Source organism: Nelumbo nucifera, chromosome 8 (assembly GCF_055504915.1).
Source record: "Nelumbo nucifera cultivar China Antique chromosome 8, China Antique-T2T, whole genome shotgun sequence".
In the NCBI taxonomy this organism is placed as follows: Eukaryota; Viridiplantae; Streptophyta; class Magnoliopsida; order Proteales; family Nelumbonaceae; genus Nelumbo; species Nelumbo nucifera.
Genome location: NC_142656.1, coordinates 19,953,022 through 19,976,829, shown reverse-complemented (window position 1 = coordinate 19,976,829; position 23,808 = coordinate 19,953,022). Strand labels below are relative to the sequence as shown.

The following is a 23,808-nucleotide window of genomic DNA, read 5'->3' as shown; positions in this document are numbered from 1 at the left end:
CTTTGATCTTCTAACAGCTGTAGTAAGCTTAACTAGATCCCGGGGTGGTCAACCCTTTTGATTTTTAGGCTTTTTGCCAATAGTTTATGGAGCTTTGGATGGAGGTTTCTATTGAAAAAAAAATTCAGATTTGGAAAATTTTACCTATTCTCCAGAAGCCCTTTCATAAAGTTTGATTGCATCCACCAAATTTTGACTTTTAGTTGGATTTTCCCTTGTGAAGAGATATCTGTCAATTGCAAAAAACAGGTGGGATATTATTGGGCAATTTCTGTTTAGTTTTACACCCGATTTTTTTTTTTTTTTTTTTTTTTTTTTGTAAAACAAGGTGGTGGAGGTGTACGTTGATTTTTCATCACTTTTTGTAGTTTCATCTTCTCCTCAAGAAAAATTTTCAAGCAATCTCTAGAAATTGTGATACGGGATGGGACTATAAACTTAGGTTGCAAAGTTTGAGAGTAGTTCTTAAATCCTTCCCCTCCACAATCTTAAAAGGCAATTCATCAATTATAACCATTTATCAAGCTTCTTTCTAGCTTTCTCAACACTAAAAGTCACTACTTTTTTCTTACCAGTAGTCAGACCATCTTCTCCTCCTTCATTTTTAGGCTCAAAAGATAATATCTTTTGCCTTTTATCAATCCTATAAGAATATTTCATGCACTGTTGTTGCAAATGACTCCACATGTTACTAGTGCCATGATTTTTTGTGTCACATGCGTAGTCTTTGCCACAATAGTTACATGCAACCCTAGGTTCATCCTTATCCTTCATTTTAGTGAAATGGTCCCAAATTTCTGATTTTAATATAGAACCTTGCATATTGTTTTACTTAGTGGGTTGTGTTCTACTAATTTTACGAGGAGCAGGGAGATTTTTAACCGGATTTGCAGTCTAAGAATCTTGTTGCTTTGAGTCCATTGCTACTGGATCTTCAACTTCATCAATCCCATGCACATTTTAATTTATTTTAGGATCCAACTGAAAACAAAATACCATTATAAATTTATAATTATTATTGAGTTTCTCAAGATGAACATTAATAATTTAACAAATTAAGAAAAAAGCAACTAATTGGTTATAATAAAAAACTATATATGTTATTCTTTTATCTAACATCAATAAAACTAAAATATATAAAATAATAAAAACATATTTCAGAATATATATAATATATTTTTGAAAATATATATTCTGATATTATATATATCTGATATATTCCAATAAAAATATATAGTTTTTGTGCAAATTATGAAATTTATAAATATCTATTACTATATTTCAAATGTATATATGAAAAATATATATTCCGAAATATATCAGTTATATATTTATGGGAATATATATATATATATTTATTTATTATATGTTTCAGATATATATTACTATATTTCAGTTTTAATATATATATATATATATATATATATATATATTTCAGCTATATTACTATATTTCTGATTTATATATATAATATTTATTTATTTATTTTGGAAATATACATATGATATATAAAAACTTAGAATATATTTTTTGGAATATATTTAAAATTGAAATATATAATAATATAAAAATACACAGTTTTTGTGCAAAATGCAAATTATGAAATTACTATAAATATCTATTACTATATTTCAAATATATATGAAAAATATATATTCCGAAATATATCAGATATATATTTATGGAAATATATAGATATATATATATATATATATATATATATATATGTATACATATATATATTATATTGTATTTCAGATATATATTACTCTATTTCAGTTTTATTATATATATATATATATATATTCAGATATATTACTATATTTCTGCTTTATATATATAATATTTATTTATTTATTTCGGAAATATACATATGATATATAAAATTTTAGAATATATTTTCTGAAATATATTTAAAATTGAAATATATAATAATATAAAAATACATAGTTTTTATGCAAATTATGAAATTACTATAAATATCTATTACTATATTTCAAATATATATATGAAAAATATATATTCCAAAATATACCAGGTATATATTTATGGAAATATATATATATTATATTTCAGATATATATTACCACATTTCATTTTTAATATATTACTATATTTCAGCTTTATATATATAATAGTTATTTATTCATTTCAGAAATATACTTATTATATATAAAATTTCAGAATATATTTTCTGGAATATATTTAAAAATTAAAGTTGAAATATATAATAATATAAAAATACATAGTATATATATATATATTTCGGAAATACACATATTATATATAATATTTTAAAGTATATTTTCTGAAAATATATATCTGATATATTTCAGAATATATACTTTTTAGATATAGATTTTTTCAGATAATTCAGTTTTTATGCATAACAGAAATACCTTTATTTAACAGTTTTAAATATAAAATATATTTAAATTAAAACCGAAATATATATGTATATAGATTAGGTTTTTCATACAAAACTGAAAACTGAAGTTTTTAAGATATTTTCTAGAAATATATTTAGAACTGAAATATGTATTTCAGAAATATATACAATATATATATATATATATATATATATATATATATATATATATAAACAAAAATATACATACAAATATATTGGAATATATATATAAACAAAAATATACATACAAATATATTGGAATATATATTTTCCGGAAATATATATCTGACATATTTCAGAATATATATTTTTTAGATATGGATTTTTTCAGATATTTCAGTTTTTATGTAAAATATAGATTTTTTCAATTTTCAAATATCTTTATTTAACAGTTTTAGATATAAAATATATTTAAATTAAAACCGAAATATATATTTAAATAGATTTGGTTTTTCATACAAAACTGAAAACTAAAGTTTTTAAGATATTTTCTGGAAATATATTTAAAACTGAAATATGCATTTTAGAAATGTATATATATATATATATATATATATATATATATAAAATACATACAAATATATTGGAATATATATTTAAATAGATTAGGTTTTTCATACAAAACTGAAGTCTTTTGTGCAAATATATCATTGTTAACCGGATTTTTTTTTCAAAGCTTAAACTTAAACAAAACACAAATAAAATATATCAACTTGTAACATGCATTAAATTAAAAAAATAAATAAAATAATAATAACCTTTGAATGACTGAAGTTGAGACTTTGAGAATGAGAGTTGAGCTTAAGTTGAGACTTGAAAGAATGAAAACTTTGAGAAGATGGGAGTTGGGAGAGCCAAGTTCAAATGATGTCCTGAAGTTGAGACTTGAGAACTTAAAATTTTAAAATTTTGATTCTTGAGTTGAGAGTCAAATTGTATTAGAGAATAGAGATTGTGCTTGAGTTGAGGGGCTAAAGGGGGCAGACCAAGTTAGAATTAGAATAGAAGACAAAAGTTATGAGGAAAGTTGAAAGCGAAATTGTATTAAAAAAAGAATACTGAAATTTGTATATTTCAAGAAACTTTATAAGTTCTAATCTAAGTAAAAAAGGACACTTAATTCTAATTGTAATTGCCTAATTGGTTGCTTATTTGGTGTAAAAGACTATAGAAACTAGGATCCTTTGATTCTTTTCTTAATTCCTAACTAGAAGACTAGGTTAGGTTGTAATTAGGAATTAGGTTAGAGACAACTTAGTTGAGTAGGAACTAAGTCGGTTTGGTTTGGGTCGGTTTCGGTTTTCTTGTGTGAAAATTAAAACCGACCCGAATCATCGGTTTAGGAATTTGTACAACCCAAAACCGACCAGTGCTGATGAAAACCCGGTCGACAAGGGTTGGGTCAGTTTGATTGGGTTGGGACTTCTTATGAATAGCCCTACTTTTGATAGCTCTTCCGCTTACATCCGAATCACAAATAAAAAGAAAATCATCAAGCCTGAATTCACTATCACCCTCTACCGTTAAGAGCTTTACGAGCTAATCTGTCAGTGGCTTGATTTGCTTCCCAGTATGCATGTTTGAATTTGATATTTAAGTTGAAGAAATCTACTAGGTTCCAGCATTCTTTGATGACACTTTCCAATCTCCATGGAGGCACAAGTCTACCGTTGAGGCAATCGATTACTAACTTGGAGTCACCTTCTATGATGATTTTCTGGTCCCTATAGTTGATACTTGATAGTCATATTAATGGCTTCCCAAGTAGCCAAGCTTCTACGAGATTGATAGTCGTAATTCTAGTTCCAATAGCTTTAGACTCCAGGACTTTGCCTTGATGGTTCCTAGTTATACAACCAATTGCACATTTGCCACCATTCGAGCAGGAGGATCAAAGTTAATCTTGATGCAGTTGTGGTTGGGCCTGAATCACTCAACATGGGCTAACATTTTTCTATTATTGTTAACCAAACAAGGGGATACCTCTTTAACCTCATTCCAGTAGGCCAAGGCTCTACTATTGATAGTCTCCACATCACAAGAAAGACCATTAAAACATTAACTATTTCTATTCTTCCAAATGAACCAAGAGACACAAGCAAATTTTTCTCTAATGAAATTGTCTTTGAAGATACCAATAGGTTTGCATAAATAATATACCCCTACTATTTGACTATCGTCTAACAGTACCCCTATTGTTTCAAAAAATTATCATTACATTAAATATTAATGGAAGGGATGAAATCTCAATTTTACCCTTCCCTAAATACAAACAGTTCTCTCTCCTCTCTTTCTCTCATTCTCTCTACACCGTCGCCACCCCTGCGAGAAAGCTATCTTTTTTGGGACTAAAACTAAACTATTTAATTCTGCGCTATGATGTCTTGCTCCAAATGATCAAGGTATTCCCACTCCGTTCACCTTACAAAGACAAACAAGTCTCCCTCAAGGTATCTATCAAGGGCAAGGTCAAGGAGTTGTTCTAGGAGTCATATGATTCAAGGAGAATTGCTTGATAGGAATCAGCTTGCGTTCTAGTGTGATGGGTCAAAGCATCACCGTTACCAATCTTATCCAATGAAACAAGTTTGTTCGACCTTCTTCCTTGTGCAATGCTGATTATACCGAAATAGGGAGTGAGTAGGGTTGAAGATGCATAGCCGTACAAGTTTGTTCGAACTCATTTCCTCCCCTCCTCTCCCTCCCTCTCTAATTAGAACTCATTTCATAAAAACCAAGTTTTGTTCTCTTTTAGTGGGGGAGTTTTGAGGAATGTCTAGGAAAAAAATGGAGACAAAGGAGACATCATAAGATGAATGGTGTCTCAGAGACTTCAGCTCATACTAATGGAGTTGTCGCCGGTCACCGTTGGTTGGGTCCAGAGCATTTCAAGTCACTGCTGGTTCAACAGTGACAAAGGAGACCGGAAGAGAGAGCTTGTAGTGGCAGTTGAAGAAATCACCGCCTGCCTTCTCCTCCACAAGCCACGTGCCTTAAGGAGAAAAACAAACCAATCTCAGATCTAGGTTTAGATCAGAAATTGATGAAGGGTTTTTTAGCAGCACATTGTTATTCAAACTATTTCTAGGTGACTGATGACTCAAAGGCTAAAGCAGAGGATTTTTGCTGGATGAGGACTTAGAGGCCGAGCTAACTAGGCCGAGCTGGGGGTAGATTGGGTGTCGAGTTAGGTTGATTGTCGAGCTGGGTAACTCTTTAGAGAAACCTACAAGGAATTAATGTTAGAGGATTCGGGGTGGCTAACCCGGCGATGTCACTTCGATGATTAAGTTAGTACTCTCTAATAGATCACAAGTTAAAAAATCATAGAGTATGAGGGCTAGAATGTGCTTATTACCCCATTGTTTAATGTGGTCCTCATGCACTACATCCGAGATTTTTGGGAGGTTGTACCTGTTATACAATGTCCTGAAAGCTGAAATAAAACACGTCTCATAATATTAGACTTGTATTCCATAAACATCGAACCAATCAGTTAAGTTGGTTAAATTTACAGTTAGAACACAACAAGCTTACCTTCCTTCGTTAGAGTCCAGTCCTTATCATATCCATGTGCCCAGAAGAAGTACCCACCGAGGCGGCGTGCTCGGGCGAACTCCACTTTGTATCTAATGGACGTGGCATTATCGTAGCCAAGCCAATTGGTTCCTGCATAGGGGTAAGTGGACACTGTCTTTTTATCAAACACGTCTGTTGCATTATTGGCCGCATTAAATTCCACAATCTGAAAGTACAGTAACACCCCATTATCGCCAGGACCCACGCCGACTGCTGGCGCTCCAATGCCGTGTACATTCGGGTCCTTCAGCTTCCATGTGCGACCATACAAGGGTAGACCCATGACCAGCTTCTTCGGCGGGACGCCCGCTCGGATCCACGACTGAATGCCGTAACTCGTGCTGATGTTGCTTGTCGAGTCATAGAGCAGCGCCTGCGCACCCGTGGCCGACGGCTCCCATGAGCCAGGGTAATCGTAGCACATGGGGCTCACAAAGTCAACGTACCGACGTATCGCATTCACCGGGTAAGCCCGCTTTACGTCAGACAAGAAAAAGCTAGAAGCGAAGTACACAGCGGCGGAGATAAGTAGGCGCGGCCGGCGGGAAGTACGTGCTTCCTTCTCGAAGGCAGTACGCCACTCGCGGAAGAGAACGGCGAGGTTCGACATGTCCTGGTCGTCTTTCGGAAATTCCCAGTCGAGATCAATGCTGTCGAAGCCATACTTGCGAGCAACCTGGGTGGTGGAAGCGATGAAGGTGGCACGGTTAGAGGCGTTGGTAGCCATGTTGGAGAAGGTAGTCGGGCTGGCATTTCCTCCTCCGAGGGAGAGAAGAGCCTTTGAAGGCGGCTTCTTTCTGTGAACGGTGGACGTGAAGTTTCTCATCCATTGAGCGTCTGTCGACGTGATGGTTAGCTTATAAGTCGTCGCATTTACTCCGACGAAGGCATAGAAGAGGTGAGTGAAGTATGCAGTTGGGATGGTAGATGGATGGTCGGTATCTGCCCGCCATGAAGGCCAGTACCCACCCTTGATTACTGGAGGAGCAGAGGTCGACCTGCAATGAAACAGGAGAGGACGGTGACCAGAAAGAGTAAAACAAGATTCTGGGCAGCCATGTTTAGCAGTAAGGGAAGCAGGGAGGAGAAGCATGGAGGACTTAAGCTTGCCTTGTCTGATTATATAATGAGCGTGAGGTTGACTTGGGTGATTAGTGCTTGATTAATTGTCTTTATCTTGGTGTAGCTTCGTTTGTAAACATTGTCAGAGTCATTTTTGCTGTGTGCTCAGAATTCACAGTTCAGATCAAATGATCGACCCCATGAAGTTTCTGATAAAATATTATTTGTGCTGAGGGCCGATGAAATTTGATCTAGAAACATGGTGGGTTGTTTTAATTTTGACAAGTTATGATACTATAGGCTGCCATGACTGAAAAAATGATACTCAATGGTATTGGATATGAATCTGAACTCGCACTAACCATGCTGGGTATTGGGTAATTAAGGTCAAATCTCCATTAATGGCCCTATGTGAAACAACTAAAGAATGCATTTGTAATCAATTTCTATGAGCAAATTAATAGTTCAATATTGGCTGAAATAATATTACAACTAATTATTAACTTCTAGGGTTTGGTCAACAAAGGTGGCCTTCCACTTATATGGGATTGTTTATAAATGGGGGATGATGATTATGGGCATATTGGTACTGTGGTGTTAATAATTAAAAGCTAAGTGGGAATTATGTATAAATATTATTGGTTAAATGGTTTAGATATACATAGATATAATATATAGAATTATAACTTTGACAACGGTATTGGTCTTGGTGTTAGTATGAGTTGAAATTGAGATGATGAATTGATACCTTTAGCATCAATTGAGAGAAAGGCTCTTATTAACCTTTTTCATGGTTGGCCAGGAATCACCTAGGCTACGCATTTATTCACTAGTAAAAATATTTTCCACATTGTACATGTGTTTTAAATCCCACCATTTTTTTTTTTTTTTGTCATGTGAAACTTGAGATCTCTCCATAATGGGTGATGTAGCAGCCATGTTTTGACTGGTTTAGAGAGTACATTAGATTACACCATTTGATGAATCAAATGTCCCTAAAGGCTTAATTTGGAAAGAGTATAAATACAAATTTGTATAGTATAAATACATGTAAAATAATATAAAATACAAGGTTTTTCACTCTACATATTTGTATTGGTACTTCTTTCGAGGCTTAATTTAGAAAGAGCACAAATATAAATATATATAGTATAAATACATACAAAATACAGCACCTTGCACTCTATTATTTATACCAAGGTTTTTAAAACCGACCTGGATAACGAACCGATTAGGGGTCCAATTCTAGGGTCAAATGGTCTGACCGTTCGAACCAAATGGTCGGCCCATTCTGACAAAAATTAAAAAAATTAAAAAACAGTCAGAACTGTTGTACGATTCAAATGATTCAACTATCCGGGTCAATGATTTATTGACTAAATCAACGTTTTTTTGGCAAAAATCCAATTTTGATGAAAAACAAAACCGATCAACTAACTGATTCCTGATTTTTCTGGTCCGACCATACGATCCAGTCTGATATTAAAAACCATGATTTATAGTACTTTATATGTTCAATGGAGAATAACATATGCCTTTTGGATTTTGTAAAGGCATGTCATGTAACATCACCATTTGCTTTTTGCTTTATGCGCTTAGCTTTTTTGAATCTTTACATAAAAACCGACCCAGACTATAGAGAAGGAAAGATGAATAGTTGAATGGTTGATTTCACCCAACCCCATTACAACTTATATGATTTGGTCCACCAAATAAGTGGCCTCTTGCTTAGATAACTCATAAATGGGAGATTGACTGAAGAAAATAGTAATACTAATTAACATGAGAGCTTTCTGTGTGGCTGTAATTCATCAAGACATTAATTAATTAATTGGGACTTGCGCTATGGCTTGATCTTGCTGTGTGGACCCTAAGAAACTGAGATAAATTGATATCTTTTATATAGAAACATAGGCTCCCATATATTTGGTTTACTCTCATAATATATAAGCTATTCTCTCCCTTCTATTCTCATATATAATCATTGTTATTATTTTTTGAAACTCTTTTTCACTACTCTCTTATTTGGTCGTATTTAGAGGTGTAAATTGGGACACGATACGTGTTATGTTGTCCTTCATTGGGATAACTTGGGAGGTCAGACCGGCATGGTCCACGGCCCAAGCCTATGCGGGCCTGTCTCGTGTCGCGGGCGGGGTTGCTTTATGGGCCAAGCCTTGGGACAGGTCAGGCCGTGGACTAGGCCAAAGTTATTTATTTAAAAAATTTGAAAAAAAAACTTAAAATTTTAATTTTATATGAATTTTGATATATACAATTACTTATATATACAATAATTAAATAAACTAATATAATAAAATTGAAAAAATTGTTTATTTTATTAATATATTATTATATAATTATAATTTATATAAAAACATTATATATTATATATATAAATATATAAAATATATATAAATAATATATATGGGTCGTGCCCTAGGCTGCAGGTGGCACGACCCGCTCGGTCGTGCCGTGCCGACCCGGCCCTTGGACCTAAAACCCCAGGCCCAGCATGACCCACATGATCATGCCGGGCCTGACACGGCCCGTGTGCCATCATATCAGGTCATGCTGGGCTAGTCCAAAATCAGACCAGGTCGTGCCAAGCCACGAGCAGCACGACCCAATTTACACCTCTAGTCGCATTTATTGGGCCCCTTCGATGTTTGGAGCTACTTCCATCCAAATTTGTTTTGCATAATTACAAAACTTAAAAATATGAATATCCTCTGGTCCTCCACATCTAGCGCAAAAGCCATCAATATTTAGATCATTCGTAGGAAGTAGGGATGCAAATGGACCATATCGGATATAAATTAATGTATATCCGAATCTAATCTGACACGGTAAAGAACCAATTCGATTTTATCCAAAGATCTGATCGGATTTCATATTTATAAATTCGAACACATAGCTTAAGTTTGAGGAATTAACAAAATCAGATATGTTTAGAAATAAATAACAAACACGGTGAACTGAACAAAAAAAATCACTTTTTGGACTAAATTGCCCTCTCTTGTTTTACTTTTCTTTATCTTCTCATTCTTCAATATTCTATTGCTCTTCTTGTGAACTTCGAACCAAGGAACCTTGCTGAGAAAAGTACTTTAGCAAGCGTTAATAAAAATAGGAGAGAAATCCCAATTATGAGAAACTCGATAAGGAACACATAGCTCAGTATATCTGAAGCTATATAAAGCTACGGATAAAGAAGATCCCGAAATTCTACTTGAAGGTGTCGCCATGGCTGGACTGGTTGGTTGTACAGATTTGAGATAAAAGAGATGGTGTCGTACATGTTTTCTTAGTACTTTCTCCTCCTTGGTGCTTCTTCACTATTTGTATGGTCCACAAGAAAACGAGATCTCCTTGACACCGACGAAAGCTCAATGGATCACAGCAAACTTTGCGGGTTAGAGAGTAATGAATAGAATATTATACAACAGCTCATATTCAACACATGATTAAGCTTCGGTTGAAAGAGATGAAGAATCATTGCAAGGAACAACCATAAAGTCTTGGATCTGACGGACGAGACCCACGCATCCTTGTTGATGAATAGCTTGTTCATTTTCCGGTCTACAGGACTCTGTTTAATGCTTCCACAGGGCCATCATCGGCGTTAATGAAGGCAAGTTTGAAAACTTTGAGAAGAAACTAGAAAGTGAGCAACAGTGCAAAGAGTGATTTGATGAGAGAGGGTGTGGAGACAAGTAATGGATGTAGCTTTTAATCAGGGGCAATTTGGTTATAAGATGGATTTTTTCATCCCCGGTTCCCGCTCACTGTTTTTACAATTTTTTTTTCTAAATAAGCCTGGTTTTGTCAATTCATCAAATTTTATTATTTTTGTAAAAAAAAAAAATATTTTTTCAACTATTTTCATCATATATATACATATTTTTATAAAAATATAATTAATATAACAATTTTATAAAAATGCAATATAAATAATATATTTATAAATAAATAAAATATACGAAAAAGTACAGACGGGCCCAATACAGATTTTTTGATTTCCACTGCACAGCTATAACATTCAAAATGTCAACAACCCACACTCTGCAGGAATCTTTTGTATTATAACTTACTCTGACTTAGCGTCTGTATCACCTTCTTCCCCACTTCCGTCTAACTACATGTAAGTTAAGCATCGACCTTGGGTCTGTTTAGCAATTGTAACATCCTTTTTTCAGCAGTAGGCTTTCCCCTAACCCTCCCCCACACCTATGCATACCTGCATTCGAACTTAAACTCCACTTCATCCTTATTCTTTCCCTCTACTGCAAACCCCCTCCCCCATTTGACTTCTACTCAACATCGACCTACCCCATCTATTTGTCTTCTAGTTCAGTAAAAGATTCCCTACCCCTCTTAGTCTCCTTGTCTCCCCGTTCCGTTTCTTGAACTCAGGTCCCCACAGAGAACCCATTGAGGCGTGGATACAACCATCTTCTTCATGTGAGGATTAGCTTTTACTGGGGATGACATCAAAAGGTAAAGAAGTTGCCAGCATGCCAGTCATTGCACATGACATTGAGGACATAGAATCCTTCTTCGCACATGCAGTTAATGTAGGGGTGGATGAACAACCACCCAGCTTTGATCTTATCAAGGAGGCGGAGCAAGTTATCGGGTTGACATTAAAGGGACGCATCTTCCCGTGTCAACAAGTTAATGAAGAGACTCTGGGCAACTATGTTCGTTTATAGTGGAAAACATCAGGATTAGTGACCGTTCATTTCTTAGAGGTAGACTCGAGTTCTCATTTATAAACTATAGTGACCATCTCATTGCACTAGAGGGGGGGTCCCTGGTTCTTTCATTCAAGCTGGATCCTCCTAGAAGAATGGAGTGACTCACATACAGGAACAGTAGAAAAAGTTTGGACCTAGAGGGTCTGGCTACAAATCCACATGATTCCTAGAGGTACGGTTGAAGATGGTAGGGTTTGTTTTCTTGCTAGCACAACGGGCACCATCATCCCAAACCAAGAGAAAATCCCCACAGGCTAGCTACTGAGAGGCTTATACGTACGTAAAAAAATCATTATTGATCTACATAAACCTCTCCTCACAGGCCGCTTCATATTCTACAATGGCAAGCCAGTATGGCTTCGCTTTTGCTATGAACAACTCCCTAGAATTTGTGCTAACTGTGATCTAATAGGGCATATTTGGAGTAATTGTAAACGTTTGGACCACTCCATATCAAACTACAAGAGTTTTCTTGAAGGTCATACTATAGATTATCCTGGAGAATGGAAGTTGTGATCTACTAGTAGTGGTTTTTGGCAGGTCATCATCGTCAATGCAACTGGATTTCGACGAAGGCCAGCAGTGTCAGAACACTAATCATTCTCAATAGACACTTGGCAAGTTAGAACTTGCTATTGCCTTGCATGATAGCCACCCCTACAAACAAAGGATGCCGCATTCTATGCATGCATGCTCCATGCATGCACACCATCATCATGAGAATAACTTGACAAGTAAGCAACACGCGCAACAACAACACACGATATGCCAGTATAGCGTGAAACCAGAAATTACTACCCACTATTTCACCAAAACCGGCGGTTTGGGAACCATTGATCTACTCATGGGGAAAAGGAGACGTGTCAGGACAATAAATTATCATTTGGATCTACCTACTCAATCTCTTTGGGCGGTTTGTAATGGCCAAGTTTCAGACTTTCTTACTGGACAGATTCTACCTCCTGAGATGCTATTAGCTAGGGCTATGCATTCGGTTTGTTCGATTAAAAACCGAACCGAACAAACCAAATTTTATAAAAACAATATGCTATATTCTAAAACCGAACTTCACCTAAACCGATCAAACCGAACCGAATTTTTTTCGGTTATTTCGATTGATTCAGTTAGAACCGAATTTTTGCCATTACTTGATTATTTCTTCCTAGATTGTACATTTGTACTCTATTGAATCACAAACAGTCGAGTCTGGAAAATGGTCAACTCGAATAGAAAGTTTTGAGGCAAGCCATACTCTTCTAAGTTCTAACAATGAAATAACCATGGTCAATTGCAGGGATTTATAGCAAGAAAAAATGGAAGAAATTGGGTCCCAATAAGGTGGGAAGATGAAATAGCCTCAAGGGTTCTAATTGTTTAGTGTTTATTTTCTTAATGAAGAATAAAAGGTGAGAAGTTCCCTGACCTTGTCTTCACGCTCTGAACTGGTCACCGTCGTCGCCTTGCCAGAGTATCACTTGTCGTTGCCGTTGGTGAGTGACTGAGTGGTGCAGCTGGTGCTAGACTGAAGAGATTAAGAGAAGACGAAGAGAAACTCAAAAATGAAGAAAAGAGAGAAGACTGAACTTTGAAGAAGTGAAGAGTAGAAGACAAAGAGAAAAGAAGAAAGAAAGTGATGACTGAGAGTAGATTGAACAGTGGGCAAAGAGAAGCACAAAGGGCAAAGCCGCATAGGGAACTGAGAAGGTCGAAGGAAGACTGGAGACATGACACATGAGGCATCACATGTCGAGCTCGAGGGTTTTGACGTTTTGTGTTTTGGCCTAATGGCCTATAAAATTACTAATTTACCCTTAAAAGTTTGATTATTTCGGTTAACTGAACCTCTAAATATCAGAACCGAAACCAAACCCAATAATATTAAAATTGTAATTAAAAATCGAACTGAACCATTTAAACCGAATTAGCGATTTGAGCAAACCAAAACCGACATTCCGGTTCGATTATTTGGTTTCAACTGAACTATGCTCATCCCTACTATTAGCTAAAACCACAATGACATTGCTAGTTCCGCCTGAATCCCAACAACACTACTCAATGCCCTTAACACCACAAAGAGATATCCAACCATTAAACCTAGGTTTACTGAATTCATCTGATGCTGGTGTATCCACGTCCCCGAAGTCTCTCTGTGGCAGTGACCAGTTCATCACTAACAGCTTCATTGGTCCAACCCCAAATTCCTTGTTTCATCAGGTACATCTCTTCCCCTCTCTTATTATTTTCACAACATTATACATAATCTTGTCCATCTCAGCCTTGTTCTTCACTACCATGAAGTTCATTTCTTGAAACATTAGGGGAGCTGGTGATAATAAGAAGATTCGTGAGCTACGAAAGCTAGTTAAACAAGAAAAGCTGGACCTTTTATTTTTAATAGATGATAGCTATAAATATATAACCCTAGCAAGTGCACTAGTTATCAAATAGTATAATAATATCATTCCCATGGGGATTTAACAAAATAAGTATTAAAATCACAGTTTTTCCTAATTATTTGGACAATCGAAATTCAGATTTTAGGAAGAAAGAACTACTGAAAATAAAACTGGAAAGAGAAAATAAAAGCAAGGGTGATCACTAATTGAATATGCAAATGATGGAATCGCTAGGACTTTTGGTCCACCTAACCAATGTAATGAATATTGATGGGTCCAATTATCCAAGACTAATTGTTATTCCCATAAGCTGAGATTTTCACAAATTTATGTAATATTCTCTCTCGAGATATACTAAACCTACACCCATCAGGTAACCCTTCGATCTCTCGAGTAGAGCTCTCAAGATGGAAGTGCATTAAGTCCAAAAAAACCATTAAATTCAGATGAATCATGTATATATATCCTTATATACCATTCAATTCACACTATGAATTATTCTATCAATTATGTGAATTCCTCTCTCAATTCATTCACATAACCCAAATCAATTAAGAGGTGGCCAAGATCTTAATTGCTTTAAGCACAATAATTCATAGAGTATATGGAAATCACAATCTTGGATAAATCAAGAAAAAAAAAATATATTCATTAACATGGTTAGGCTTTCCATAGCCCTAGCAAGAAACAAATCAATTCATAATAGAAGAATTAAAGCAAACAAAGGGAAAGAAAGAACTCTTGAGTTCGCCCATGGTGCTGAGATCTCCTCCTCTTGAGATTTCTTGAATTCTTGAACCTTTCTTGAACCCTTCTTGACTGATTGCTCCTTGTTTCTTGATTCAAATCCGAAATTGAGTGATTCAGTGATCAATTTGATGCCTAAAGCTGGTCCTTCCCCTCCTTTATATAGCTTAAGGGGAGGGGGTAGTCTCCTACTTCCTCTTGAAGTTTATATTACAAGAATAGAAAGTCCTATTCTAATCTTACTCTTATCTCTTTATCTAATGAACTCAATCATTTTATCTTTATAAGATTACATCAAGAATTTAGATCTAGAAGGACTCTTCTCAGTTTCTTGTTCTTGGATTCGTATTAGACCTCCTCTGCGAATTGGGCTGCTGCCAGGCTTTTCTACAAGTTGGGCTTCAGCTGCGGATTGGGCCTTCCTGCGAATTTTCCGCGACTTCGGGCCCAGATTTGACTTCGATGCATGCCGAATCTGCGAAAGCCCAAAACATAAAAGTTGTGTATTTTTCTCTTATCTTTCCAGTGGATATTGAATCAGCCCATTCGGAGTTCGGAGACGTGAGTTAGGCCTAGATCACTGAACGATGTCTAAACTATGAAAAATCATCCGATTTGTCTTTTTTTGCTCTTGATGCCTTTTTCATACCCTAGACCAAAATACAAGAGATATGAGTCCAATTAGATGCTAATTTAGTATAAAAGACAGAATAATTGGGGATAAAAATATGATAAATTCTACTCTCATCAAATCCCCCACACTTAAACTCTTGCCCGTCCTCGGGCAAGACAAAACTCAAAACAAAATTAAAACAAGAACAAACTAACTAAAAGATTTGTTTTGGATTTCTCTCAACAGGGTATTTGTCCTCCTGCAAGCCTTGATCAGTATCCATGCTTCTTCCCTTCGTCCACTTCTTTTCCTTTTTAACTTGTCCAAGAATAATCTTAAATCGCCAATCCTCATGTCCCCAAGTGAGATCGACAATCAAGGGAAGCAGGCATCTCTTTGCATGAATAATTTAGGGCTAGAGTAAGCCCTCTTTGTTTTCATAATCACATGTGGCAAGATTCAAAAAATACCCTCTCATGATTCTTCAGAACGAAACAAGAAATGTTATTACCCTAACCTTGCTTATGTATCACATCTCCACCACTTATCATGAGTGCAATGCATCAAAAGGTGAATTAGGGTTTGGGATCTAGGGATGAGTGCATTTTATGCTCCATCTCACCCTTTTATTCTTTTAGTGTGAGTGCATTTTATGCTCCCTCTCACACTAACTCTTTTTTCTCTCGGTGTAAGTGCATTTTATGCTCCATCTCACACGAGTTTTTTTTTTTTTTTTTGGATAACACGTTCCAATACATGAACTCATTATCGTGGTCTCGACATGCCTAACAAGACAAGTTCTAGAGTAATCAACCCCTGTTTGTCCGTTAGAAACCAAATATGCTCACAAGGGTCAACTCTGTATTGCATCTTGCCCGTTGATCATTCAAACTACTGAGATGCCTTCCCTAGCTAGAAATTTCAGCTAGATTTGCCTGCATCCTTTCTTGTCTATCCTCCCTAAGCACATGATTCAAGGTGGTTTGCAATCATTCAAAAACAAGTCTCTAAGGAGTAGAAATTTCAAAAGGAAAGGTAAAAAATGATGATCAAAGCATGCTAGAGTTCAAAAAAATTTTATCAACCCCTTACTCCTCCCCCACAATTAAGATATACATTGTCCTCAATGTATGGAATATGCATGACAAGAACAAGGAGAGAGATTTAAGAGGACTTCCCTGAATGCCTTGTTGAGATCCTGCAGATGTGAGATACGAAGAAGAGAAAAACACACTCATAAGAAAAAAAAAAAAAAACTGAACAAAACAAACAACTAAACTAAATGGGTTGCCTCCCATAAGCGCTCTTTTTAAGTCGTGAGCTTGACCTTCACCTTTCTTTCATGGCGGTTTCAAGGAGAGAATGGACCCATGGTGGATGGGTTGCTTTCCTTCAATATAATGTTTCAACTGGTGTCCATTTACCTTGAATGTACTCCCATCACCATTATGTAGTTGGATTGCTCCATACGGGAATACCTTAGCCACCACAAAAGGTCCACTCCATCTGGTTTTCAATTTCCCAGGAAATATCTTTAGGCGAGAATTAAAGAGCAGCACCTTATCTCCTTCCTTGAATTCCTTCCCAATAATTCGAGAATCATGCCATGCCTTGGTTTTTTCTTTGTATGTGCGGGCATTCTCATAAGCATGATTCCTCCATTCATCTAACTCTTTGAGCTGAAGTTTCCTTGCCTCACCTGCATTGCTTAATTCAAAATTCAAAAATTTGGTAGCCTAATATGCTTTATGTTCCAACTCAACGGGTAGATGGCATGCTTTGCCGAAAACTAGTTGGTAGGGTGACATACCAATTGGGGTTTTAAATGCAGTACAGTAAGCCCAAAGTGCATCATCTAAATTTAAGGACCAATCTCTCCTGGATGTGGTAACCGTTTTTTTCTAAAATCTGCTTTAATTCTCTTTTAGAAACCTCTACTTGGCCGCTGGTTTGAGGGTGGTAAGGGGTTGCAATTCGGTGTGTAACACCATACTTATTTAATAGTTGTTCAAATTGCCTATTGCAAAAATGCTTTCCCCCATCACTTATGATGGCTCGAGGTGTTCCAAAACGAGTAAATATGAAATTTTTCATGAATTTAATGACAACTCGAGCATCATTAGTAGGGTAGGCACATGCTTCCACCCATTTGCTCACATAGTCCACAGCCACAAGTATATAAGAATTATTAACAGACTTTGGAAAAGGTCCCATGAAATCAATGCCCCACACATCAAATATTTCGCAGACAAGTATGTTGTTCAAGGGCATCTCATTTCTTCGGGAGATATTACCTGTCCTTTGGCAATGATCGCAAGCACTTACATATTTGAATATGTCCCTGAAGAGTGATGGCCAATACAATCCGCTTTGAAGAATTTTTGAAGCAGTTCTTGATGCTCCATGGTGACCTCCGGCTTCTTTGTCATGGCAGAATTGTATGGCACTTTGTACCTCCTCCTTAGGAATACATCTCCTTATCAAGCCGTCCCTGCAGATTTTGTACAAGTAGGATTCATTCCACAAGTAATATTTCACATCAGAGAAAAATTTCTTTCTCTGTTGATAGGTCATGTGAAGAGGCATCACATTCTCTGCCAAGAAATTAGCCAAATCAGCAAACCAAGGTTCATTTTTATCATTAATCGCATAGAGTTGCTCATCTGGGAATTCATCATGTAAGGCTGAATTATCAATATTTTCAACATACTTTTCATCCAGCCTTGATAAATGGTCAGCCACTGTGTTTTCACTACCCTTTTCGTCCTTAATTTCTAAATCAAATTCTTGCAGCAGCAAGATCCATTGTAGCAGCCTAGGTTTTTCATCTTTCTTAGCAAGCAGATATCTCAAGGCAGCATGGTCAGTGAATATGATAACTTTAGATAAGAGCAAATAGGATCTGAATTTTTCAATAGCAAATACTACTGCAAGTAATTCCTTTTCGGTAGTGGAATAATTTTTTTGTGCTTCATTCATGGTCCTACTTGCATAGTAAATGGTATGGAATTTCTTATCTTTTCTTTGCCCTAAAACTGCGCCTAAGGTATCATTGCTTGCATCACACATTATTTCGAAGGGTAGTTCCCACTCAGGGGCTGATACAATCGGCGCTTGAACCAATTTCTCTTTAAGAACATTGAATGCATGCAAACAATCATCATTGAAATCAAAAGGCACATCCTTAACTAGCAGATTTGTTAGGGGCCTGGCGATTTTAGAGAAATCTTTGATGAACCGCCTATAAAAACCGGCATGCCCGAGAAAGCCCCTAACATCTTTTATTGATTGTGGTGGAGGTAATTTTTCAATCAGTTATATTTTAGCTTTATCAACCTCGATGCCCCGAGAGGACACCTTATGCCCTAGAACGATTCCTTCTCTAACCATGAAATGGCATTTTTCCCAGTTTAAAACAAGGTTAAATTCCTCACACCTTTGGAGTACCTTTTCCAAATTAATCAAGCATTCATCGAATGATGATCCATAAATAGAGAAATCGTCCATGAAGACTTCCATGAAGTCATCCATGAAGTCACCAAATAATGACATCATACACCGTTGGAAAGTGGCAGGGGCATTGCACAATCCAAAAGGCATTCTCCTAAAGGCAAAGGTCCCGTAAGGGCAAGTAAAAGTGGTTTTTTCCTGATCTACCAGTGCAATGGGTACTTGAAGGTACCCGGAGTAGCCGTCTAGGAAGCAATAATATTCATGCCCTGCAAGTCTCTCTATCATTTGATCAATAAATGGCAGTGGAAAGTGATCTTTCCTGGTGGCCTCATTTAATTTTTGATAGTCTATGCACACCCTCCAGCTAGTTATTGTTCTTGTGGGAGTTGATTCATTATTTTCATTTATGATTACAGTCATCCCACCTTTCTTTGGTACGACTTGAACGGGACTTACCCATGATGAATCTGAAATTGGATAAATAATACCTGCTTCGAGCCATTTCAGAATTTCTGCCTTTACCACCTGTTGCATTTTTGGATTCAGCCTCCTTTGTGGTTGTGCCTTGGGACTGCAGCCTTCCTCCATCAGAATTTTGTGTGTGCATACCAACGGGCTGATTCCTTTTATGTCTGCAATGCTCCATCCTATGGCCGATATGTGTTGCTTGAGTACCCTCACAAACTTTTCCTCTTGGAGGCCTGTCAAGTCAGAAGAGATGATTACAGGTAAGGTGGAACTATCTCCCAAAAACATATATTTTAAATGAAAAGGTAAGGGTTTGAGTTCCAAAGCTGGAGGTGCTTTGATGGAGGGTAATAGTTGTTTAGAGAGGATCGGCCCATCTAATGGTAGAAACTTCCCTTTTCTTGGCTTGCATTCTTCTTGGCCGGCCTCTAAATAGTTTATTACCTCCTCTACTTCATCCTCCACTACCTGCATGTTATTACCAGAATTAATGAGACAGTTTGCAAGGGGATCATCTATCTTTGATTTATTAATTTCTGCTGCCACCACATCAATGGAGTCGATTACATAAATTTCATGTTCTTTAGTGTTGGGATACTTCAGGGTTTGAAAAACATTAAATATCATTTCTTCTCCATTAATCCTAAGAGTAAGTTGACCCTTTTGTACATCAATTAAAGCATTACCGGTTGCAAGAAAGGGTCTCCCTAGAATTAATGGCATCGATTTATCCTCCTCCATATCCAACACAATGAAATCAACAGGGATGATGAAATTCCCTACTTTAACTAGGACATCTTCCACTATTCCCCTAGGGTATTTGATGCTTCGATCAGCCAGTTGTAGGGTAATGGTGGTAGATGTTAGTTCATGTAATCCAAGTCTCTTAAAAATAGAGTAAGGCATTAAATTTATACTAGCACCAAGATCACATAAGGCTTTATCGAATTCAGCATTTCCTATTGTGCAAGGTATAGAGAAACTCCCTGGATCCTTTAGTTTCGGTGGTAGCTTATTTTGAAGAATGGCTGAACATTCTTCATTTAATTTTACCATCTCGCAATCCTCCCATTTTCTTTTATTGGACATCACCTCCTTTAGGAATTTTGCATACTTGGGCATCTGCGATAACACATCAAGAAGAGGAAGGTTAATGTGAATCTTTTTAAATACTTCCAAAAATTTTTCAAATTGTTTATCTAATTTGGCCTTCAAAACTCTTCTTGGGTAGGGAACAGGGAGTTGGATTTCATGTAAATTCAGTTTAGGGGTGCTTCTCTCATTCTCCTTTTGTAAATCGGCCATTTCAGCTTTCTTGTCATTTTCTGGGGCTTCGCCGATTGTCTTCCCGCTTCTTAAGGCTATGGCATTCACAGGTTCTCTGAGATTTTTTTTTCTGTGTTGCTGGGCAGCCTTCCTTCTTTCCTCTCTGATAACATGCTCACAACCTGCCCCATTTGAGCTTCTAAGTTCTTAATTGTTGTTTCATGGCTTTGGAATTTTGCTTTAGTAGTGTTGATGAACTTAGAAATCATCTCCTCCAGATTGCTCTTTTTCTCTTGTGGGGGCGGTTGTGGTTGGAATCCCATGGGTGCCTTTTGATGATTGTTGCTCCAAGAGAAGTTGGGATGACTCCTCCACCCTAGGTTGTATGTATTTGAATATGGGTTGTAATTTGTCCTGCCAGCATGAGAGATAATATTAGCATTCTCATGGGAAATAAAAGGACTATTTAATTAGCAATCAGAATTGGCATGTCTTATTTGTCCACATAAATCGCATGAGATGCTAGGTGTTGTATTAATGGCTGCAATACTAAAATTATCCAGTCTTTTATTTAAATTGGCTATTTGCGCAGATAAGGATGCAAAGGAATCAATGTCGTGTACTCCCCTCTGATTGGTTCGATCATTACTCCACTAGTAGCTGTTTGATGCCATCTCCTCCACTAAGTCGTATGCTTCCTCTGGAGTTTTTCTCATGATTGTACCACCTGCGGCTGCATCAATAATGGATCGATTAGAGGGGGTGATACCATTATAAAAAGTCTGTATTTGTCGCCAAATTAGTATCCCATGGTGAGGACACCTCCTAAGCATCTCCTTGAATCTTTCCCATGCTTCATACAGGGACTCCCTCTCAAATTGAGCAAAAGTGGTAATATCATTAATTAATTTTGCTGTTTTGGAGGGTGGGAAATATTTAGCCAAAAATTTCTAGGTTAAATCATTCCAAGTGGTGATGCTTCCTGCAGGGAGTGAGTTGAGCCAATCTTTAGCTCTATCACGCAATGAAAAAGGAAATAATCTTAACCTAATTGCATCATCACTAACTCCATTGTGTTTAAATGTATCACATATTTCAAGGAAGTTAACGATGTGTGCATTAGGGTCATCACTTGGTAACCCACTAAATTGAATACTAGTTTGGATCATTTGAATTATTGCAGGCTTTATTTCAAAATTATTGGCATGGATGGTAGGCTTGCAAATGTTGGATGTTGCCCCATCAATGTTTGGACAAGCATAATCCAAGAGGGTGCGATTTCCTTCTACCATCTCTCCTTCAATCTCTATGGCTGGTTCGCAAATAACAACCTCTTCTCTTGATTTTCCTTTATTGGCCCTTTGCAACAAACGAAGGGTTCTTTCAATTTCTGGATCGAATTCAGCTAACCCTTCCTGTCTAGTGCGTGTCATGCACTAGTAAATCTGAACCAACAAAAAAAAACAAAAAAATTCGAACAAACAAATAATAACAGAAATAGAAAGAAATAAAAGGAAAATAGAATAATAATAAAAAAAATAAATAAAAGGTCCAAATTAATCAAGGTTAACAAATTCTAATATTATTTTAGGATTAAATCCCCGGCAACGGCGCCAAAAACTTGATAGCTATAAATATATAACCCTAGCAAGTGCACTAGTTATCAAGTAGTATAATAATATCGTTCTCACGGGGATTTAACAAAATAAGTATTAAAATCATAGTTTTCCCTAATTATTTGGACAATCGAAATTCAGATTTTAGGAAGAAAGAACTACTGAAAATAAAACTGGAAAGAGAAAATAAAAGCAAGGGTGATCACTAATTGAATATGCAAATGATGGATCGCTAGGACTTTTGGTCCACCTAACCAATGTAATGAATATTGATGGGTCCAATTATCCAAGACTAATTGTTATTCCCATAAGCTGAGATTTTCACAAATTTATTTAATATTCTCTCTCGAGATATACTAAACCTACACCCATCAGGTAACCCTTCGATCTCTCGAGTAGAGCTCTCAAGATGGAAGTGCATTAAGTCCAAAAAAACCATTAAATTCAGATGAATCATGTATATATATATCCTTATATACCATTCAATTCACACTATGAATTATTCTATCAATTATGTGAATTCCTCTCTCAATTCATTCACATAACCCAAATCAATTAAGAGGTGGCCAAGCTCTTAATTGCTTTAAGCACAATAATTCATAGAGTATATGGAAACCACAATCTTGGATAAATCAAGAAAATAAAAATATATTCATTAACATGATTAGGCTTTCCATAGCCCTAGCAAGAAACAAATCAGTTCATAATAGAAGAATTAAAGCAAACAAAGGGAAAGAAAGAACTCTTGAATTCGCCCATGGTGCTGAGATCTCCTCCTCTTGAGATTTCTTGAATTCTTGAACCTTTCTTGAACCCTTCTTGACTGATTGCTCATTGTTTCTTGATTCAAATCCGAAATTGAGTGATTCGGTGATCAAGTTGATGCCTAAAGCTGGTCCTTCCCCTCCTTTATATAGCTTAAGGGGAGGGGGTGGTCTCCTACTTCCTCTTGAAATTTATATTACAAGAATAGAAAGTCATATTCTAATCCTACTCTTATCTCTTTATCTAATGAACTCAATCCTTTTATCTTTATAAGATTATATCAAGAATTTAGATCTGGAAGGACTCTTCTCAGTTTCTTGTTCTTGGATTCGTATTAGACCTCCTCTGCGAATTGGGTTGCTGCCAGGCTTTTCTACAAGTTGAGCTTCAGCTGCGGATTGGGCCTTCCTGCGAATTTTCCGCGACTTCGGGCCCAGATTTGACTTCGATTCATGCCGAATCTGCGAAATCCCAAAACATAAACGTTGTGGATTATTCTCTTATCTTTCCAGTGGATCTTGCTTCAGCCCATTCGGAGTTCGGAGACGCGAGTTAGGCACAGATCACTGAACGATGTCGAAACTGTGAAAATCATCCGATTTGTCTTTCTTTGCTCTTGATGCCTTCTTTCATACCCTGGACCAAAATACAAGAGATATGAGTCCAATTAGAT

The 23,808-nt window shown here is 36.3% G+C and overlaps 2 protein-coding genes and 1 non-coding gene across 3 annotated transcripts; 1 reads left to right on the top strand and 2 right to left on the bottom strand.

The window, feature by feature from the left end:
* Window positions 1-325: 325 nt before the first annotated feature.
* On the bottom strand, window positions 326-7,233 carry LOC104610759 (class V chitinase CHIT5a-like). Its single transcript, XM_019199977.2, has 2 exons — window positions 5,948-7,233; window positions 326-5,846 (listed from the first exon to the last, which is right to left on the bottom strand). The coding sequence occupies exons 1-2, from the start codon at window positions 7,080-7,082 to the stop codon at window positions 5,671-5,673; spliced, it is 1,311 nt and encodes a 436-aa protein (XP_019055522.2). The 5' UTR covers window positions 7,083-7,233; the 3' UTR covers window positions 326-5,670.
* A 9,457-nt stretch (window positions 7,234-16,690) lies between these two features.
* Window positions 16,691-22,187, bottom strand: LOC148789724 (uncharacterized). The gene is made up of 7 exons (XM_088893762.1): window positions 21,802-22,187; window positions 20,937-21,168; window positions 19,004-20,610; window positions 17,585-18,808; window positions 17,378-17,445; window positions 16,992-17,266; window positions 16,691-16,765 (listed from the first exon to the last, which is right to left on the bottom strand). The coding sequence occupies exons 1-7, from the start codon at window positions 22,185-22,187 to the stop codon at window positions 16,691-16,693; spliced, it is 3,867 nt and encodes a 1,288-aa protein (XP_088749888.1).
* Window positions 21,559-21,665, top strand: LOC148789725 (small nucleolar RNA R71). The gene has a single exon (XR_016079942.1). It is a non-coding gene; the product is annotated as a small nucleolar RNA R71 (small nucleolar RNA).
* Window positions 22,188-23,808: the final 1,621 nt, after the last annotated feature.

Coding starts and splice junctions, on each gene's coding strand:
- LOC104610759 (XM_019199977.2), bottom strand. CDS start 7,082: ATGCTTCTCCTCCCTGCTTCCCTTACTGCTAAACATGGCTGCCCAGAA. Junction 5,847..5,947: donor CTGGACTCTAACGAAGGAAG/GTAAGCTTGTTG, acceptor GTTTTATTTCAG/CTTTCAGGACATTGTATAAC.
- LOC148789724 (XM_088893762.1), bottom strand. CDS start 22,187: ATGACACGCACTAGACAGGAAGGGTTAGCTGAATTCGATCCAGAAATT. Junction 21,169..21,801: donor GTTAGTGATGATGCAATTAG/GTTAAGATTATT, acceptor TCATGCTGGCAG/GACAAATTACAACCCATATT. Junction 18,809..19,003: donor TTGGAAAAGGTACTCCAAAG/GTGTGAGGAATT, acceptor CGGTTTTTATAG/GCGGTTCATCAAAGATTTCT.